General features: G+C 34.9%; 9 protein-coding genes across 9 annotated transcripts; 5 read left to right on the forward strand and 4 right to left on the reverse strand.

The window, feature by feature from the left end:
• Nucleotides 1–1,041: 1,041 nt before the first annotated feature.
• On the forward strand, nt 1,042–2,889 carry DFA_01662 (uncharacterized protein; the record flags this gene model as incomplete). The annotated part of the gene is made up of 1 exon (XM_004359569.1): nt 1,042–2,889. One exon carries the CDS (start codon nt 1,042–1,044, stop codon nt 2,887–2,889), a length of 1,848 nt encoding a protein of 615 aa, XP_004359626.1.
• Nucleotides 2,890–3,201: 312 nt separating this feature from the next.
• DFA_01663 (Putative nucleolar protein) lies at nt 3,202–4,791 on the reverse strand (the record flags this gene model as incomplete). The annotated part of the gene is made up of 3 exons (XM_004359570.1): nt 3,202–3,531; nt 3,615–4,281; nt 4,361–4,791. 3 exons carry the CDS (start codon nt 4,789–4,791, stop codon nt 3,202–3,204), a joined length of 1,428 nt encoding a protein of 475 aa, XP_004359627.1.
• Nucleotides 4,792–5,378: 587 nt separating this feature from the next.
• DFA_01664 (uncharacterized protein) lies at nt 5,379–5,892 on the forward strand (the record flags this gene model as incomplete). The annotated part of the gene is made up of 2 exons (XM_004359571.1): nt 5,379–5,580; nt 5,651–5,892. 2 exons carry the CDS (start codon nt 5,379–5,381, stop codon nt 5,890–5,892), a joined length of 444 nt encoding a protein of 147 aa, XP_004359628.1.
• A 104-nt stretch (nt 5,893–5,996) lies between these two features.
• Nucleotides 5,997–6,224, reverse strand: DFA_01665 (uncharacterized protein; the record flags this gene model as incomplete). The annotated part of the gene is made up of 1 exon (XM_004359572.1): nt 5,997–6,224. One exon carries the CDS (start codon nt 6,222–6,224, stop codon nt 5,997–5,999), a length of 228 nt encoding a protein of 75 aa, XP_004359629.1.
• Nucleotides 6,225–6,312: 88 nt separating this feature from the next.
• Nucleotides 6,313–6,792, forward strand: DFA_01666 (uncharacterized protein; the record flags this gene model as incomplete). Its single annotated transcript, XM_004359573.1, has 1 exon — nt 6,313–6,792. One exon carries the CDS (start codon nt 6,313–6,315, stop codon nt 6,790–6,792), a length of 480 nt encoding a protein of 159 aa, XP_004359630.1.
• Nucleotides 6,793–7,298: 506 nt separating this feature from the next.
• On the forward strand, nt 7,299–10,431 carry DFA_01667 (eukaryotic translation initiation factor 4E family protein; the record flags this gene model as incomplete). The annotated part of the gene is made up of 6 exons (XM_004359574.1): nt 7,299–7,763; nt 7,855–7,971; nt 8,059–8,169; nt 8,249–8,395; nt 8,469–9,453; nt 9,485–10,431. The coding sequence occupies 6 exons, from the start codon at nt 7,299–7,301 to the stop codon at nt 10,429–10,431; spliced, it is 2,772 nt and encodes a 923-aa protein (XP_004359631.1).
• Nucleotides 10,432–10,592: 161 nt separating this feature from the next.
• Nucleotides 10,593–12,576, reverse strand: DFA_01668 (uncharacterized protein; the record flags this gene model as incomplete). The annotated part of the gene is made up of 2 exons (XM_004359575.1): nt 10,593–11,950; nt 12,018–12,576. The coding sequence occupies 2 exons, from the start codon at nt 12,574–12,576 to the stop codon at nt 10,593–10,595; spliced, it is 1,917 nt and encodes a 638-aa protein (XP_004359632.1).
• Nucleotides 12,577–12,721: 145 nt separating this feature from the next.
• DFA_01669 (L-fucose kinase) lies at nt 12,722–18,311 on the forward strand (the record flags this gene model as incomplete). The annotated part of the gene is made up of 8 exons (XM_004359576.1): nt 12,722–12,758; nt 12,805–12,872; nt 13,096–14,384; nt 14,457–14,558; nt 14,622–17,271; nt 17,343–17,415; nt 17,745–18,005; nt 18,097–18,311. 8 exons carry the CDS (start codon nt 12,722–12,724, stop codon nt 18,309–18,311), a joined length of 4,695 nt encoding a protein of 1,564 aa, XP_004359633.1.
• A 449-nt stretch (nt 18,312–18,760) lies between these two features.
• On the reverse strand, nt 18,761–19,421 carry DFA_01670 (DJ-1/ThiJ/PfpI family protein; the record flags this gene model as incomplete). Its single annotated transcript, XM_004359577.1, has 2 exons — nt 18,761–19,213; nt 19,293–19,421. 2 exons carry the CDS (start codon nt 19,419–19,421, stop codon nt 18,761–18,763), a joined length of 582 nt encoding a protein of 193 aa, XP_004359634.1.
• Between the last annotated feature and the right edge of the window lie 87 nt (nt 19,422–19,508).

Raw genomic sequence — 19,508 nt, forward strand, 5'->3', positions numbered from 1 at the left:
CAATTGAAAGTGAGTTTAAAGAAAGATAATTAAAATCAATCATCAAACAGTTTGCTATTTTAAAGATAGATAGATAGAAAGATAGATTCATCCACTTTCATACAACATACTTTAGTACTAAAGTATCGCATCAACAACAACAACTTGTTCAATTCCATTGTAGTTTTTTTTATTTTCCATCCTCGAGGTATTCAATTAAACGATTGCGCAAAACTACTGTTTTTGTTTATTGTCGCCGTTTTTTTTTTATTTGGATTACCATATTTGTCTAATTTTTACCATTGTTGATCTCGTTTGTCATCCATCATCCACCTCTTCTTGTCCGTCTTCACACAATATTGTCCAGAGGCTGCTTATTGAAATTCAACCTCTATATTTGTCCTGTTCCATTGCTTGTTCACTCGGGGGTGGAGGAGGAAAACGACGTAAGCAACACCTTGTTTGCAGGCAGCGGTAGGGGTGTTATATATAACAAGTATTATATTTACCCAGAGAGCAACACAGTGAACAAACATTTAGTAAGCAGTACAGTACACCAACTTTATTTTTAAATTATTTTTTTTACAAAAGAATCTCTATCTATCCTATCTATCTATCCATATCTTCATCGTTCAATATTACCATACACAAACCCAACGAACAGCAAAATTATAAAAGAGTGTCGAATTATCAAACTATCTATCCATCTTTCCTAAATCTAAAAAAAACAACCATATATATAACACTCTTTTTTTTTCTTGTCCAACATAGTTTGTTTTAAATAAATAACTTTCACACATTACATTATATTATTTAATATTCATTTCCTTCACAACACAATATCGTTCACCACTACCACATCTTTATATCACAAAAAAGATATTAAAGAGATAATATTTTAATATATATTATTTATTTATTCATTGTATTAATAATTAATTCATTTTATTTTATTTATATACATATAAAATCTAAAAGATATTTTTTTTTCTTTTTCTTCCATTCCAAATTTCAAGTAACCAATTTCTACTACTCCAATAATAATATTATAATTTGTGAAAAATGGTGATTATGGATGAACAATATAATGGTATCCAATTGGATCTTGGAGGACCACCAAATAGCCATGGCAATCATTATGTCTTGCGGAATGGTACGATTCATCAGAGTGGTGCATTCCAAAACTCGACCAACAATCTAATCAATGGTATACAAAATGTGGGTCACTCTATTACGAATGGTATCCAAAAGGTGCCCAATGAAATACACTTGCTACGCGACCGAGTCTCCAACAAGGATTATTTCCTCATGACCGAACAAATCGAGATGGAGGAACATAAACGTGACCGATTGATTCATTCGCCAACGACCAAGTCGATCAGCTCCAAACAGCTACTAAAGCGACCACTAGGTATCAAGGACAATGATACTGGTTTGGAAGAGACTTTTAACGATCACAACTCGAAACATCGGTTTCGGTCTTGGTCGTCTCCCTCGGTTCCTGTACCAAAAACTGAAGCATCTGTTCAGTCGTCTGTTGAAACCAAAAACGTCAAAGCATTGACACTCCCACGTGCCGGCACTCGATCCAGTACCAATCCTCACCACTTTACATTGTTAAAGAAACATTCATATAACCTAGACAAGGAAAATGAAGGTATCATGGAAGTAGACGAAGAAGAAAGAGCTCAAGAAATACTTGACGACTATTATTCATCTGCTGTTGAAATGGATGAAGATGAAGGAGAGGAAGAAGAAGAAGAGGAAGAGTTAACAAGAATTCGATCAATGTCATTAGGATCCAACGACCAAGGATCTGCTTCATTATCATCATCCTCAATTGCAGTCGAAAAATATAAAAAGATGCAAGTTACTTTGGATGAACTTAAAGAATGTCAAGAAATTATCGATATTGTAAATAATAATAATAATAATAACAACAAAAATAGTAATAATAGAATTAAACCAATCAACACCAACAACAATAATAATAATAATGAAAAATCAATTATTAGTAATAGTGGTATTCTAGTTTTAGAAAGAACTAATTCGACCAATAGTTTGGACTGTATGGCCGATACTGAATACCCTACTACCACTCCAACTCCAAACATTTGTTATACGACAAACCGACAACTAAATACACCATCACCACGAAACATGTCTTGTGGGTCACCAACCCATAGTACTACTACTGCATCATCATTACCATCTTCACCTCGGTCGACATCTCTTTTATCCATTACATTTTCCAAACCTACCAACAGTGCCATTAGCAATATTAGTATTGTCAAGGCCAAACCAACCCCTCCACCAAGATCCCCGGCCTCGCTACTAAAGCATTCCACTGGGTCATCATTGGCTGTACCAACAATTACCACCACCTCTGCATCATCGTCTCCGAATGGCGCAGGTAGCACCACCACCACCATCTCTCCATCTCCATCACCATTGTCATTGTCGTCTAACAACTCTATCAATAATAATAATGGTCGTTCATTAACTCCAACAATGATGCAACAACATCAACCTCATCCATCTCGAAATCAACTATCAATGTCTTCACCCAAGATTATTATAAACAAACATCTTGTAAGATGTGATAGTAACGGTAGTATATCATCCTCGACATCTAAATCAAACGAACAATCTCAATCCCAATCCCAATCATCTTCTCCAAACCTATCACCAAAGAAAGCAACAAAGACTATTGCTCTTTCCAAATCAAAGAGTAGTAGTAATGTTCCAACAAATACCCAAAAATCATCAAATAGTGGAAGTGGTAGTGGTCAACATAGTCCATTGGCTCCACAATCACTTTCTTCAAGTGGTACAAATATTGCTTTCCAAAATGAATTAAAATTACATTTAAAAGCAAAAGAAGAACGTAGATCATCTATTTCAAAATAAGTAGATAGATATAATGGGATTAATAATAATAATATAATCATCTAATAATATTAATAATAGTTAGTTTAATCAATCAAAAATTTGTATAAATGTCAACAACAATAATAATAATTATGGAAAGGGATTTAAATAACTCTTTCTAGGTCTTTTTTTTTTTTTCTATTCTATTCTACTCAACTTACTTACTACCAAGCAAATAATAACAATAACAAATAGCTAGGATGTTTTTTTAAATAAAAATAAATGTATTATTATATATCAAATATTTAAATATGTAACAATTAAATTGAAAGTTGTTGCTGTCTTGTATTTTTAATTAGTGGTTGTTGTCGTTGATTTCATCTTTACAATTCTAGCTATAAACATTCCACTTGTACCATTTTTCGGATAAAATCTATATGTATGTTTAATATAACCTCTACTAAATGGAACAACTGTTATATTTTGATTTGATTGTCCATCTCCATCACTTTCAGTGTCTCTGTCAGTATCACCAAAACAAGGTTCAAGTTGACTATTTGGATTATTTTCAAGTAACCAAGTTACAACATCTTCATTCTCTGCTTTACAAAAACTACATGTACTATAAACTAAAACTCCACCTTCTTTTAATAAATTAAATCCTGTTTGTAATAGTTTTTTCTTCAAAAATAATAATAAATTTAATTTAGTATCTTTTTGTTGTCGAATAGATATATATATATATATATATTTATAATAGATACCTGTAAATTTGTTAATTCAGTCAATTCTGATGGAATGAAATTCCTTCCAATTTTACTATATTGAATTAAATGACGTATTGATGCATCCAAACTACACTCTGCATCAACTATAACTCTATCATAGTACAATGAATTGGAATATCTCATAAAGTAATCTGTACTGAAATATAAATCCGGTAAATCATATTTAATCTTTTTCGTATTCTTTTTTGATTTTCTTTTCTTTTCTATATTTGTTGTTGTTGTTGTATTTTCCAATTCTTTCTCTTCTTCTTCTTCTCCTTCTCCATTTACATTTTCTTTATCTTGTTCTTTATCATTTTTTTGTTTCTTTTTTAATCTCTTTTTTACATTTGTATCTGATAAATGAGGTAATGGATCCAAAGAAGATGGTGCTTTTATATTGAATGTTGTAGCATCACATTGAAACAATCTAGCCTTTGGTATTTTGTATTTTTTGATGACAGTCTTACATGAACCAAGTCTACTTGGTGATATATCGACACCAGTCACTGATCCCTGTCCCTTGATCAAATCGGCAATCATACAAAACTTGGTTCCAGGTGCACAACATATATCCAATACATTGTCACCTGGTTGTGGATCCAATGCAAGTATAGCTGCTCCACTACTTGCATCCATTCCATACATTATTCCTTTTTTATAACTATTATAATATATAGACGATAATGTAATGTTAATACACATGTCATCAAATCAAATCATTCTGACATATTTGTACATACCTAGGTGAAGAAGATATACCAACAGTAGACTTTAATTGATAAAAGTTTGGTAACCATGCCAATTCTTTTAAAGGTGTTTTAAGTTCTTGTTCAATTTGTTTGACTGTTTGTTGTTTGGTATCATGATGACCATCTTGATGATGACCATCTTCAAGTATGAGACGATTGTTTAATCTAATGAATCTAGGTAGATCATCTAGATTGATGTCATATGAATCTTGTGGTATATTATTGTCAACTAGAAAGTCTATAAACTCTTTAGGTTTGTTTTGAAGGAATGCTGATAATGCTTCTTTGTTACTAACAACTGAGATTTCAGTTGTTATTGATTCTTCTTCTATCTCATCATCTCCATCATTGACTTGTTGTTCTTGTTCCTCTATTTCCTTTTCTTTCTTTCTCTTTTGATGATGATGATTATTTCTATTCATTATGTATGAATGAATACAATACTTTTGAATTCAATATTGTACAGATAAATTAATGAGATACGATTAGTTAGTTAGTTTCCTTTTAAATCGATTGTATCTTATTTTTTCGAATTTTGAAAGTTCGCCCGCCCGCTAAATTAAAACCAAATGAATTCGAAGCGACACTCGACCCACTCTCACTGCATGCAATGGGTGATCTTAAGTCGATGATGATGGTCTTGGGATACAATATTAAATAATTGAACGAATTCAACAAAAACACTCAAAACTACTTTCACACACAACCCGATACACCACCATTCGATTTCATCTAATCAGCCCAACCCCTCCTTCTTTCTAATGTTTAAAAATAAATAAGTTCATCATCTTCACCATTCATCATCAGAGTTTATTTATATCTTTAAATTTTCAACAAATACATCAACATCTATTTTTATCTTTACAACAACTAATCAGAAGAACACAACAGAGTACATTATTATTTATTTATGTGATTAATAATAATATTTTAAAGATCACCTTTTTTAAAAAACAATAACAAGAATTGTATAATAAGTATAGATAGAGTATCGGAGATAGTAGATTAAATGATTACACCAAACTCATTTACAGAGAATGATTCACTTGATAAACTAGTTTTAGCCTTTTTGGTATTTAGAATCGTGGTGTCTGCTGCCATTAGTTTTTCTGCTTCTGTTCAAACATTCTATGAGATTAAATACCAACATTGGCGTAATGTCATTAATCCTAGATTCCTTGTTTTACTTGGAATCTCTATATTCCTTGCTTGTAAGTAAAACAATACTCTTCAGCCTGTAACAAAAAGTACTTACTTATTATTTACTTAAATATATTCAAGTAAGAATTGTTTATACTGGAGTATTTATAGAAACCAAAGATCAAGGATTTACATCTTCAACTGTTTTTGTTAGAATGTTTGTCACTTTTTTTACTCTACAATCTTGGATATTCATTGGTAGTTTTTGGATGCAATTACTCTTTACTTTATATATTGCTAAAAGAGTTAGAATGGAGGTAATGTTGACATTTAATTATACAAAAATCCAAAAGAGATTTAAATTAATTATTTATTTTATTTAATTTGATTTGATTTGATTTTAGACATCAAAAAGAATATTTAGTTATTCAATATTGATTTGGATAGCATGTTTTTTATTTACACTAGGTAATATATTTGTTGCCATTTATTCACCGACACATGCTGATAGATATTTTACAATTGGATTCTTGATTATATTGGTTGTGTTGGGAACTATGTATGCTTCGTTTGGTCTCATACTCAGTAGGATGATGACAAGTTCTAAAAAGAGAAGTAAGGCACCTGCCAAAGTAGTCTTTTCTATCAAGTTTCTGGCTTTAGTATCGATTGGTCTTGTGGTGGCTGTACTCATCCGTGACTTGATCTTTGCCATCATTTTAAAGATCCCAACCAACAATAATTGGCGTCATCTGTCAAACTTTTTGTCGTTTGTCTTTGAGACGACTGAAGCTATCGTTGAGATGATTGCTATTGCCGAGATACCTTGGAACTACTTTACACTACGTCCTATCAATCCATCGGTTGTCAAAGCCTACAAATATCCCCAACAACCACATCCACTGTCATCACAACAATCTTCATTTATCCGATCCAACAACAACAACAACAACAACAAACGCTCCAACGATCCAACATCATCAACCTCTTCCAACTCTAGTAGTAATGACTCTTCCAACAAAGACAATACCTCTTCAACCGTCTCTGTCATTAAACTTGGTAAACAAAGAAAGAACAACAACAATAATAATGACAAACAACCCTCAACAATAATAACAACCTCTACAACAACAACGTCTGCTAGCAACAACAACAACAACACCCAAATTTCAATTGAAATGCAACCAATTGGCAGTCCAGTCACAATCGATGACATCAACAACACTAATACAACAACTACTACTAATCAAGACAATGGTACGATCAGTAGTAGTGATCCATGAGGAGAGGGGATGCAAATGTGAGTCATCATTGCACATTGTTAGATCGTGATGATTGGATTGGACGCCCAATCAAACCCACACCACACCACAATCTTGAGAGATACCCAATAAACAATTTGCATTGACAAAAATCTAAAACGTACCTTTCGATCAGCTGCTGACCTTGTCACGAGACTTGCAGCTGTGAGAGAGGGAGAGAGAAATCTCTCACGATTTTTTTTGGTGCACTTTTCACCTACCCAACCGAGTCAGCAGTCAACCTTCGGTCAATTTTGTTTTTTCATTGTGCTTTTGAGTTTGTAGCCTGCTGTGTGCACTAACACTATCTTTGTCTTTCCCTTGCTTTAAAGTGTTGCTTATTATATCTATTACTACAAGATATATAGAATATATATTCAATAACAAGAAATTTCAATTTGTATATATATATTATATATTAGATTAATGTTATCATCTTAGTATTTTTTAGATATATATATATAAAGAGATAGATAGATAGATAGAAAATGTCAAATTACTTTAACGTATTACAACAAGATGAAGATGATGATTTTGTAAACATTGTAGATGAATCATCAATCGAACAACAAAAGTTAAACATTATTGAAAAGGAAAAGGAAGCAGCTGCTGAAAAGGAGGATGCTACTACCTCGGATAATGTTCCAACTACTACCGCCACTACCAATGCCACCCCAACCAACACTACTACTACAACAACATCAGATGAAGAACAAGTAACAGAATCATTCCCTTACAAACCAACTAAGAGACAAGATTTACAATTCGATGTACAATTTGACTTTTCAGCAGAGTACAATGAAGAAGAATCGGCCAAAGAATTCACTCAACCATGGGTAGTATTCTTTGACAAGAAGAACAAAGAAAAAATCACTCCAGCACCCGCAAACCCAGGAGAAAACGATCAATATCTTCAAAATATTAAAAAGATTGGAACATTTAACACTTTAAATGTATGTTGTTTGTCAAATCACTATTGAAATGTTGGAACATATATATATTAATATATCTGTTTCTATTTGTCATTCATCATCATTATTATAGAGTTTAAAGGAATTATGGAAAGGTTTATCATCACCAGTTGACTCTAATATCAGTATCTTTAAGGAAGGTATTGAACCAGCTTGGGAAGATGTAAAGAATAAGGATGGTGGAAAATATGTAAGTTGATAGAAATAGATAGATATTTATTTCTACAGAGTATACTAATCAGATGATATCTATTTCTATATTTTCTTTTATTATTAGTCTGTAAATTATATGAAAGATCATCCAGAATTTTCAAGAGTATTAAATAATTGGTTTTCTTTATTAACTACAATTGTACAAGAATCAAAATGGGAACATTATAGTCAAACTGTAAAGTATACAAACAAAAGTATAGTTATATCTACTTGGTTATAGCTAACAACCTTTTTATTTTTTTTAATACTTTTAGAATGGTATTGTTTTATCATTTAGAAGTTGGGGTGTTAGTATTAATCTTTGGAATGATAATTCAGACAATCAAGATGCTGTTCAAGCTCTCAAAGATACCATTCAAAATATATTAAAGGTTAAATATGCCAAATTCTCTTCTCATAATGTAATTATCACAAATTAGATCTGAACCACCAATTCGATTTTGAATACTTATTTCTATTATTATTTTTTTATAGAATACAATTTTCTTAAAAACATTAAAAAAGAATGATGAAAAGAAGAAAAAGACAAACAAAATGTATGGAAAGATTGATCACAATTCAAATTTCCAATCCTATATGCAATCTAATAACTTACAGGTAGAGGATGGATGGAGTATTGTTGGTTCATCGGTCAGCCAAAACAAGAACCCATGGTCATCGACAAACCCAGCCCGTAAGATCAAGCCAATGCAATCGTCATCTGATGACTTGAGAACTCGTAGAGACCAACAAATCGCTCGTGAAATGCAAATTGCCAAGGAAATGCAATTGTCCAAGGAGTCTCTATCAAATACTACCTCGTCGTCGTCGTCGTCATCGTCTGAACCAGTCCCAGAGATTCCACAAGGTGTTAATGCCTGGTCTACTGGTATCCTCTTTGGAAAGGGTCCATCTGACAAGTCTGAACAAACTGTCCCAGAAACTACCACTACCACCTCCACTACCTCTGTTCCATCATCCAAGATTGTTGAACAACAACCAGCTTGGGGTGCAGTCAAGAATGTCGACTGGCAAAGAGAGATTGAAGAAGGTGAGATTGTCGAGGATGACTCAATTGTCATTATTGCCAAGTCAGAGGAAGACAAGCCAGCTGCTGCTGCTGTCGACGTCCAACCAGTTGTTGTTGCTGCTGAAAAACCAAAGGTCAATGCTTGGGCCACCGGTCTTTTCTTGACTCAAACCAAGCCAGAGGTTGATACCACCATCAAGGTTATCAGACATGAACCAACCCCACAACCACAAACAGTCAAACAACAAGAGTTGGAAGAAGGAGAGATTGTAGAAGAACAAGTTGCTGTTGTTCCAGAAAAGGTTGAAAAGAAAAAGACAGTCGAAAAGAAGGAACCAAAGAAATCTAACAACAACAAAAAGGAAGAAAAGACAATTGTTGAAAAGAAGGATGAAAAGAAAAAGGATGAAGCTTTCTGGGAGCAAGATAACAACAAAAACAACAATAATGGTAAAAAAGTCACAACAACCAAAGAAGGAAGAAAAGAAGGAGGAAATCGATCCAGAACTCCCACCACTTCCAACCAAGAAGCCAGATAGAGAAGCTGAGCGTAAAAAGGAGAGAAGAAACAGATTCATCGTTCCACAAGTTTCATTGTGGGAAAAGAATGATGTTCTCAAGATGATGGAGACTGTTCAAGAGCAAAAGCAAGAGGAAGAACATATTGCCACCACCACTGCTGCTGCTACTGTTGTTGTCGCTCCAGTTGCCATTCAAGAAAGAGTTGTCATCTCTATCAAGCCAAAGACTGAAGAGAAAAAGATTGCCATCGAGACACGCAAGCCAACCGAAGAGTGGATCGAAGCCGACAAACCAAAGAAGAAGAAGCAAGTCGAAGAAGAAACTACCGAACAAGACAACAATACTGCTGAAAAGGTAGTTGAAAAGAAGGTCGAAAAGAAAAAGATTGAAAAGGTTGTCATTACTCCAACTCCAACCAATATCAAGAACAAAAATATTTTATCAGCCTTGGAGGTTGAAGCACCGCTAGTTGTTACTCCAAAAAAGAACAAGTCTAATCAAACTACAGCAGTACCAGTTCCAGTTACAACTCAAAATACTACCACCACGCAATCAAATAATAACAATAATTCACAACCACAAGTTAAAAAGACTAATACTTCAACAACAACAACAACCACCAACAACACTACTACTGCTGCTGCTGTCGCGAAGAAACCAACCACCACTACCAACGCCCCTGTCACTACTACCGCCACTACCAAAAAGACTAACAACAATACCAACAACAAATCAGTTACCAAGGCAACTAATACTACAACAACTACCACTACCAAATCAACATCCAAATCCAAAACCCCATCCGCCATTGAAACCATTTTTACTCCTTCACTCATTATGAACCTTGGTATTGTATTTGTTGTTTTATTACTTGGATTTATTCTTAAATATCTATTTTCCAATTAAAAATTTTCAATATATATCTTTATAAATATATTTATACCCTTTTTATAATTATATAATTCATAATAATAAAAATAAATTTACCCATTTTAATATTAATACACATGTGATGTAATATTTAATTTAATACTCTTATTTTTGTTTGGTTTATTTATTAATTTTTTTTAAATATTTAATAAAGATAAACAAACAAGAGGTAAAACCAAATTATCTATTTGGGTAGTTGATGCCTCAATTAAACAACATAGTGTAGAGGTAATAATGATGTGAACCAGTGTGGAGAGGGTAAAAGGAATACCAATAAATGGTAAGAGTACAAGACATGCCAAAACGGTGCATGTGATACCACCGATGGTTCCTTGTAATGATTTGGAGGTACCAAACATTTTTGTACGTCCATATCTCACTCCAAAATAGGATGCTGCACTATCACCAACACCAATAGTTAGCAAACCGGAAAAGATAGAAAGCAGTGGCTTGGTTGTAGAAAAACTAATGTCGAGATAGAATGGGATAACAACAGGAATCGAGCATCCAAGCAATAGGTAAATATGGGTAAGTGTAATAACACCAGAATCTCTTGCGTCCAAGAATGCGTCCATGTATCCGGCAATATATTTTCCCATCGGAGGAACTCTACCATATTTCAATATTTCTATTAGTATCAATGCACTGATTGATACTCCAAATGATAATGACATGAATGTTCTTTCCATCAATATCCCTGGTAAAAACATTATAATTGCTAATAAATGGAAATATTTTCTTAATATTATATTTGGTTGTTGTTGTTGTTGTTGTTGTTGTTGATTATTTGTTGTTGATGATGTTGATGTTGATGATGATGATGATGATGTTGATTTCTTTGATGTTGATGTAGATGTTGATGTTGATGTTGATATAGATGTAGAGTTGTTATTATTGGAAGAAGGAGGTGAAAAGAATAAGATGGTAACAAATAGTAATCCAATCCAACATGCAATAACGGTAATTCTATTTCCAACAGATGATTGGTATAACATTTCGAGTGATTCTGGAATGAGGTAGGTTTGTAGCCAAAGGAATATATTTTGACCAATTAAATGATAGAGTAATGGATAGTAGACTCCAAATATCATAAACAATGCAATCGTGTAGAATAATAGTACATGGAGTGAAAACATTGTGTTTGATTGTTGAATCAACGCATTGTTTCGTATAAATGTAGTCAGTCTAGATGTTACTATACCAATGAGTATAGCACCAATGATCAATACAACAATTGCAACTTTAATAACTTGTAAATTATCAGTCATAAATTCCAACTCTTTGACACCACCACCACCAGACCCTGGCCAAGGATTGACATGATCCCATTGATCGTATAAATAGAAAATCGATGGTATTGAAAGTGATGAGATCAACTGACTTATAATAGATGCCTCTCCAAATGTAAAACTAGTTTGGAAATAATTTAATATTGCTTTGAATAATATTATAAATAATATATTATATCCAATTACAAATATCATTGCTTCTATTCCTAAAAGGATAGTACAGATAAGTTAATAATCATATAGTGTTATTAATATTATTATCAATTGACATACCAAAAGTAGTATAATCAATTACTATAATGAGTAGAGAGATTAAGATTAAATGTAGATACTTCTTTTTCAAAATGACAAAGAGTAATGTTACAGATGCTAGGTATGATGCCAAGAGTAGATGTTGTACAGTGACAATGGTTGAGAATATATGTGAAGGGATTGAATAGGATGATGACACCATTCCAAGATTAGATGATTTGATCGATGTGTAGACCATTGGCAATAGAGACAGTGCCAATGGTAGTCCTTGATCCAATCCCTTTTCAGTTCTAGTTGATTTGGTCAATACATGATTAAAGATTGGTTCTTTAATGTAGGATGACAAGATGACTAGACCAATATTAATGACAAAGAATATGAGTTCAGATAATGATGATAAAGGTCCATCTATATATCTTTGTTGTTGTTGATCTTGAATACGTTTCAACCTATCGTCGTCGTCATTGAATAATTTCTTGATAGATGATGATGATGATGATGATTCGTCTCTATGATGTGACCAATACACTAACAAACTACTTATCACTATCAATCCCAATTCAACTGTTTCTCTTTTCATCTTTTAATCAACTAGGTACCCTCTCTTTCTCTCTACCTAGCTAGCAGTAGTTTCTATAAATTAATTTAAACTATTTTTGATCATCCATCTCATTTCTCTTTTTTCAATACATTAATTTATTAAAATTCATAGTCAAACAAATAAAATGATACAAATAACAATAACCATAGCTGCAATAACTAGTATATATTAATAATCAAAGAATAATAATAATATTAATAAATGTAGACAAGACAAAAAAGGAAACAATTTACAAGTGGGGTGAAAGTAGTAAAGCACTCATGGGTAGCTCACTAGTGAGATGAACGAATCGCATTGTGCGAGTAAATTTCATTTCATTCATCTCTCTCTCTATCATTTCTATATGTTATATTCTTTGTATATCAACAATAGATATTAATAGAAACGTACTTATTTATTAGTAATAATAATTTGAACAAATTTGTTAAAGAGTAAGTCATTAATATTCGAAAGAAATCATCCAATTGTATTAATTAATTAATCCATTTATATTTCTAGATGAAAAGAAGAGGATGGGATGCAATTGGAGTTACAGCTTCAACTTATGAACAGGCACATGAATTTGTGAATGAATTGAATGCTAGAAAATGTACTGGTATGATCAATGAAAATTGTATCATTGTACCTATTCCCGATCCAGTCACATCAAACACTGATAATATTCCGATTGATCAGATCAAGTATCTCAACTTTACACGTATTGGTAGTGGTACATCTACGTTGAATTCATTGGTGACGATTGCAGACAAGTTGAGTGGGTTGGCCGGTCGCTCATTCATCGATATCGAGGTGGTCAAGAACTCTAAAATACTGTTGCTTCACATTGGTGGTCTCTTTCATCACATGACACTTGTCAACCTTTGCTCTAAAGCATTCACATGTATGGTGGTTGACAAGTATCCACTCAGACGTATTCACTCTGGTATCGGCGGTACACAATGTCCAACTGTTGACAGCGGTGGCGGCGGTTCAAGTTCATCATCACTCTATGGACTAAACAACAATGAGATCAAGGCTAAACAAGAAACTTGTAGATTAGAGATGTCGACTGCTTCAGCTGCCACTGCTGCGAGGGCAGCTGACGACGACTATGCTGATGATCCAGCATGGGATGTTGCTGATGTCTACCCATTGTATCCAATTGACATACTACTCAGTAACCTCAATCGCATTGAACGATACATTGACGCTGGAATGATTGTTGCTAGTACTGAATCATTGGTTCTGCTCGAAAATGATGTCATGGACATTCAAGTGGGTGGACGTATGTGGAACAGCGAAGGTATTCAAACGTTGGTTATACCGGTCGACGCCGAAGTTGCAACACGTCACATTGCCGTAAAGACTGATGCATTTGGTGTCATTCAAGAGTTTGGTAATAAATTCTCAGAGACTGAGCTACGAGACAAAGAATTTATATTTCGAGAAACCAACACCAAAACACAACAACAAGAGGAAAAGGTGATGGTATACACCAATATCATTAGAATGTGTCCAAAATCGGTAGAGAAACTTCTCTATCTCCAATCCACAACTCCCTTCAACTCTTGCACCACGTTGGCACTCGATAATGGTGCATCGCTACTCAAATTCTCTGTCTATCCAGAAATATTAGAAGTAATGAGTCAGAGTCAAAAACTAGTATCCTATCTCTCACTGACTCCTCATCATTATAATCCAAGTTTTGTCTTGGAAATGGCACGTCAAGTATTATGGAAAACCTTTCGTTCAACTCCTCTAACAGCCATATCAGTTAAAGGTCACTATTCATTTTTAAAAGATGCTGGGTAAGCAAATTATATAGATTATTCATGTTATTATAGTTTAAACTAACCAAAAGTATCCTTTATATTACTTAGTGATTTATTATCATTTTTAAAATATCAAAAGGAAATAGTTGAAGATATTTTAATTAAAAAGGTAGTACATTCATATATTGATAATAAGAATCCAATTGATGGGTTTGTATTGAATAGCCTGTTGAGTGGAGATGGAGTGGCCGACAAGAACTCGATTATTATTAGTTGTGTATTGTCGGGTAGTTGGAGTGTCGGAAAGGATTGTGTCATTCTAGGTGTAAGAGAGTCGTTTTGTGGAGCACACTTTGCCGATCGTATGACCATCTCAGAGGTTCAACTCAAATCACCTTGGAATTCAAAACCAAAACATTGTAAATCTATCAATCAAATTGGAGGTATTGGAGGATTACAAAACAAGAAATCAACAACAACAACAACAACAACACCACACACAAGTGATATTGGAGGTATTGATAAATTGATTGAAAGTTCATTTGACAACAACACTACCAACAATATAACGAGTGACCATGGGTCAAAAACAATCATGGGTATTTCGTCGTCTGAAAATAGACCACGTGTATTGGTGATTGTAGGTATTGACGATAATATCGATCTCCTCTACACTGACCCCAAAGCAACAATAGCCAATCAGAAATGGGACGATTTCTTCACATCGTCTGGTATATCGCCCGACGAACTTTGGCCTCCCAACTACCCAAGACTATTGCGTTCAGCTCGTCTCTTTCCAGTGTTGTCAGTGTCTGGTGACGAGGACATGTTGGAGAGTGCGTTGTGGATACAAGATCTTACCAAAAAACCACCCCTCTCGGTGATTGGACGGTGGAAGGCATCCAAGAGAATGAGTATTGCCGATATTACGGGTGAGACTACTCTTATTGCAGAGACACGAGTGAAATACCTCCAGCGGACAGCCACCCTTAGTGCGTCGGTACAACAATTACCCCGTGACCAAGTGTGTCAGCTGCAGGAACAATTGGAACACTCGAATCGTGTCGAGGGTGATGTGGCAGCATCGTTTCTTTGGCGTAGAGTACTCTCGTTTCGAATCGATATGATGAGGGTCAATTCAGTGTACTCTGAGAATTGGAGTCGCCAATGCCTGGATATCTACTTTCTCAAGTGGAGTAGAATGCGTGACCATACACTCGACTCTGCATTGCAGGCTATGGACCGTATCCTCATCACCACACCGTCTCACGTCGTACCTCGTATACTATCCAATATGAGTGATCTCATGGCCATTTGGATGGCTGGAAGGGGTGGTATTCGCACAGGACCCGCTCATCACAGCAAATGGTGCGAAGCACTATTATCATTCTCTCGTGGTGATGAAAAGGCTGGTATTCTCAAGCTGACGAGTGAGCGCGCCAACTGGCTAGACACATGCGAGAATGTGATTATTGCTGCCAGACATTATGACGCAGCTTGTCAAATACTCATTAAAAACGTGGTGGATCGGTCCCCATCCACTACCAAGCCGCTAGACAGCGGTCCCGTACCGATCGAGAAATGGGTGCGTGTCGAGACACCGGGCCGACTGGATCTTGGTGGGTTCTGGACAGACTTTGCGCCCATGTCGTATGAGCAGGGTGGACGTGCTGTCACGGCCGCCATCCACATTGACGGCGTTGCACCGTACGTATGTCGTGCCAGACGTATCAGCGAACCAATCGTCATCTTTTCGTCTGCTCAATCTGGCTCTCCACTAGTACTCCAAAGATTCGCCGACTTTACAGATTTCAAGCGACCTCTTGCACCCTATGCATTGCTGAAAGCTTGTTTTCTTCAGGTTGGTATTGTCAACCCTCCATGGTCTGTTTATAATTCACATGCTGCGACTATAACCGACCCTACTACAACTACAACAACAACAACAACATCAACACCACCTTCAACAGGTGACATTGACCAAGATGCAGATATATTAAAGAATCTAAGAGATTTACAAGGTAGACAAAGCAAACAAACACAGCATCACAAGAGACACCATGAATCATTAAAACAACAGTTGGAAATAGTCGGTGGTTTGGAGGTGGAGATATCATGCCCGCTGCCGTACGGCAGTGGATTGGGATCGAGCTCGTTGCTGGCAGCTAGCGTGCTGACTGCGATTGCGCGAATCTATGGTGTCGAGTTTATGTCACCGTCGCATTTGGTGCATGCGTGTACCAAGGTTGAACACATGATGACTACGTGTGGAGGATTCAGCGACTCGCTTGGAGGTGTCGTCGGAGGATTGACACATGGGTGGAATGAAAAGATCGATATTGCAAACCTCACCAAATCCAAGCAAGAGTGTATCAATGTCCAATACTACAACATTCAACTGACACCTGACCAAATGGGACATATCGGACGTCACATGCTCCTAGTCAACACCAATCGCCCACGACTCAACCCTCAAGTGACCGAAGCGATCAGAGGATTCCTAGCGAGAAAGAAGTCTACCCTCGACGCAATAGAATCCATTGCATCGCAAACCGATGACATGCGAAAGGCTATACAGAGTGCTGATCTAGCCGAGATTGGTCGACTACTCACAAAATACTGGCACACCAAGAAACAAGTATCGACAGGATCCAAGCTACCCGGTTTTGTCATGGATTTGGAAAAGATTATACATGACCAGATACACGGCTACTCTGCAGTTGGTGCAGGTGGAGGTTTCCTCTTACTCATCACCAAAGAGCACAACGACGTAGCACGTCAAAACATCCTACAACTTTTAGCAGCCCATGAACTCGACCATCAATACGATTCCAACACCTATAGCAACATCACCCTCCATATTCCATCTATTACAAATAATGGTATCACTTTAAATTATGAAGATCATTCTGGTGATCCACAAGTATTATTTGTTCAAAGATAGATTGATAGATAAACACATATAAAATAATTAAATAAATAAATTAAAAAAAGATAATTAAAAAATATCCTAGAAATAATAATAATAATAATATTAATAATAATAATATTATTAATAATAATAATAGTTTGTTTAGGCTTCAATTCGTTAAAGAATATAATAGTGTCCCTTCATAATGTGTGACACGTACATTACATCATTCCTATTGATAGATATCAGCAAGCAATCGGCCTTGTGTAATAGGTTCCAACACAGTAATCACTGACCAAATCTTAGATCAACCATGCAAGACCTCAACAGTAAACGAACCAGTGACATGTGATCTGTAGGTTAGTTGTCCAAAATAAGTATCCACATCTACGACAAAAAACCAACAAACTGCAAAAGTTGCACTATGTGGAGGTTTCGTTCTTTTTTTAATTTAATTTTCTTTTTGCATTCTAAAATTATAAAAGATCGCTCTTTAACAACTCTTTTCGTCATGTCAACAACTACTGAACAACAACAACACAGTAATAATAATATACATACTAGTAATACTACAGCTAATAATACAACAACAAAGATGAACGCCGCCGCAGCAGACAATGCTCTTACTCACCAAGCTCCAGCTGACAAGTTATCTTGGTTCCAAAAGATTCAAAAGAAGTTCACTGTACCTCCACCACCAAAGACATTAAAGGATGCCTTAAAGAGAGATTATATCCTCGTTGGAGGTAAGTTAAAAATAATACTATAATAACATTATAAGTTTAAGTATAAATGTAGTATATACTAATTCAAACAACATATATTTAATATATTTAGGTGCATTTGCAACTTTAGGATTCTTATCATCAGGTGTATACAACCATATGAGAGGTGGTAATCAAATCACCACCAACAAGTTACTTCGAGGCAGAATTTATGCTCAAGCAGCTACTGTTGGTATCATGTGTATCTATGCATTCACCTATCAAGCCGGTTTGGACAAGGACGCCGCTGAAGAAGCCAGAAAGAACCAAAAGATCATTTTAACATAAGAAATGTGACCACAACATACACATATAGCCGGGGACAACAATCAATAGTACATAGTTCAACTTATATATATACACCCTTACTTTTTTCAATTAGTAACTCTCTTTTTTACTAGCGAGAAAGTAATATGGTGTATCAATAATAACTAAGTTAGTGGGTCAAAAAAACAACAACAACAACAATAATAATAGGATATTTTTTCAATAACAAACAACAACTTGTAGATAATAGCTAAACATATAACAACAATAACACAAATTATTTCAATAATACTTTTAAACTATGTATTATATAAAATAAAAATTATATAAAAAAACAGTAATGGTCATGCATGCAATAGTAGTCTAACAACAACTATACTTATAGTTTGTTAAACTATAACCTGCGCACAACATTCTCTTTTTCTTTTTTTAAAACATTAAATATATATACATGGTGTTTATTATTATTATTATTGACAACAAGATGGAGAAGAATAAATTAAAGATTTACATATTTCATCTCTTTTCTCTTGACCCAATAGTTGATGGATGATAGTTAGGGCAAAGTCAAAAGTAGTTCCAGGACCTTGTGATGTAATGAGATTTCCATCGACAACGACCGATTTGTTTTGATAACCTGCTCCTAGAAGATCAGAGTGTGTTGGATTGGGATAGCAAGTGAAAGATTGTTTACCATCCAACAAACCATGTTTGGCCAAAACAACAGCTGGAGCTGCACATATCGCTCCATACAACTTACCAGATTCCTTTTGTTTCTTTAGTAAATCAATGAGTATCTGACAATTGGAAAGATGGGTAGCACCTGGCATACCACCTGGAAGAATAATAGCATCAAATGATTCTTGATCAACATCTTTTATGAATGCATCTGCTATAATCTTTACACCTCTTGATGCAGTTATCTATAGAACGGGATACTATAGTATTAATAGAGATTATTTTCTTTCTTTCTTTTTCAGTGGATGATGATGTCGATCCTACCTCCAAAGAGTATTCATGGACTGTTGCAAGTGTGACAGTTACACCAGCCCTTCTAAGACAATCTACAATAATGATTGCTTCCATCTCTTCAGATGACTGTGCTATTGGGACTAATACTGTTTTTGTCATTATTATCTCATTCGTTTTAAATTGTATATATCTATGTTCATACTTCAAAACATCAAACTATTTGAAGTCAGTTGACACAACCAACCA

This window comes from Cavenderia fasciculata, assembly GCF_000203815.1.
Source record: "Cavenderia fasciculata unplaced genomic scaffold Scf_Dfasci-F-a-25c12.r2-5, whole genome shotgun sequence".
In the NCBI taxonomy this organism is placed as follows: Eukaryota; Evosea; class Eumycetozoa; order Acytosteliales; family Cavenderiaceae; genus Cavenderia; species Cavenderia fasciculata.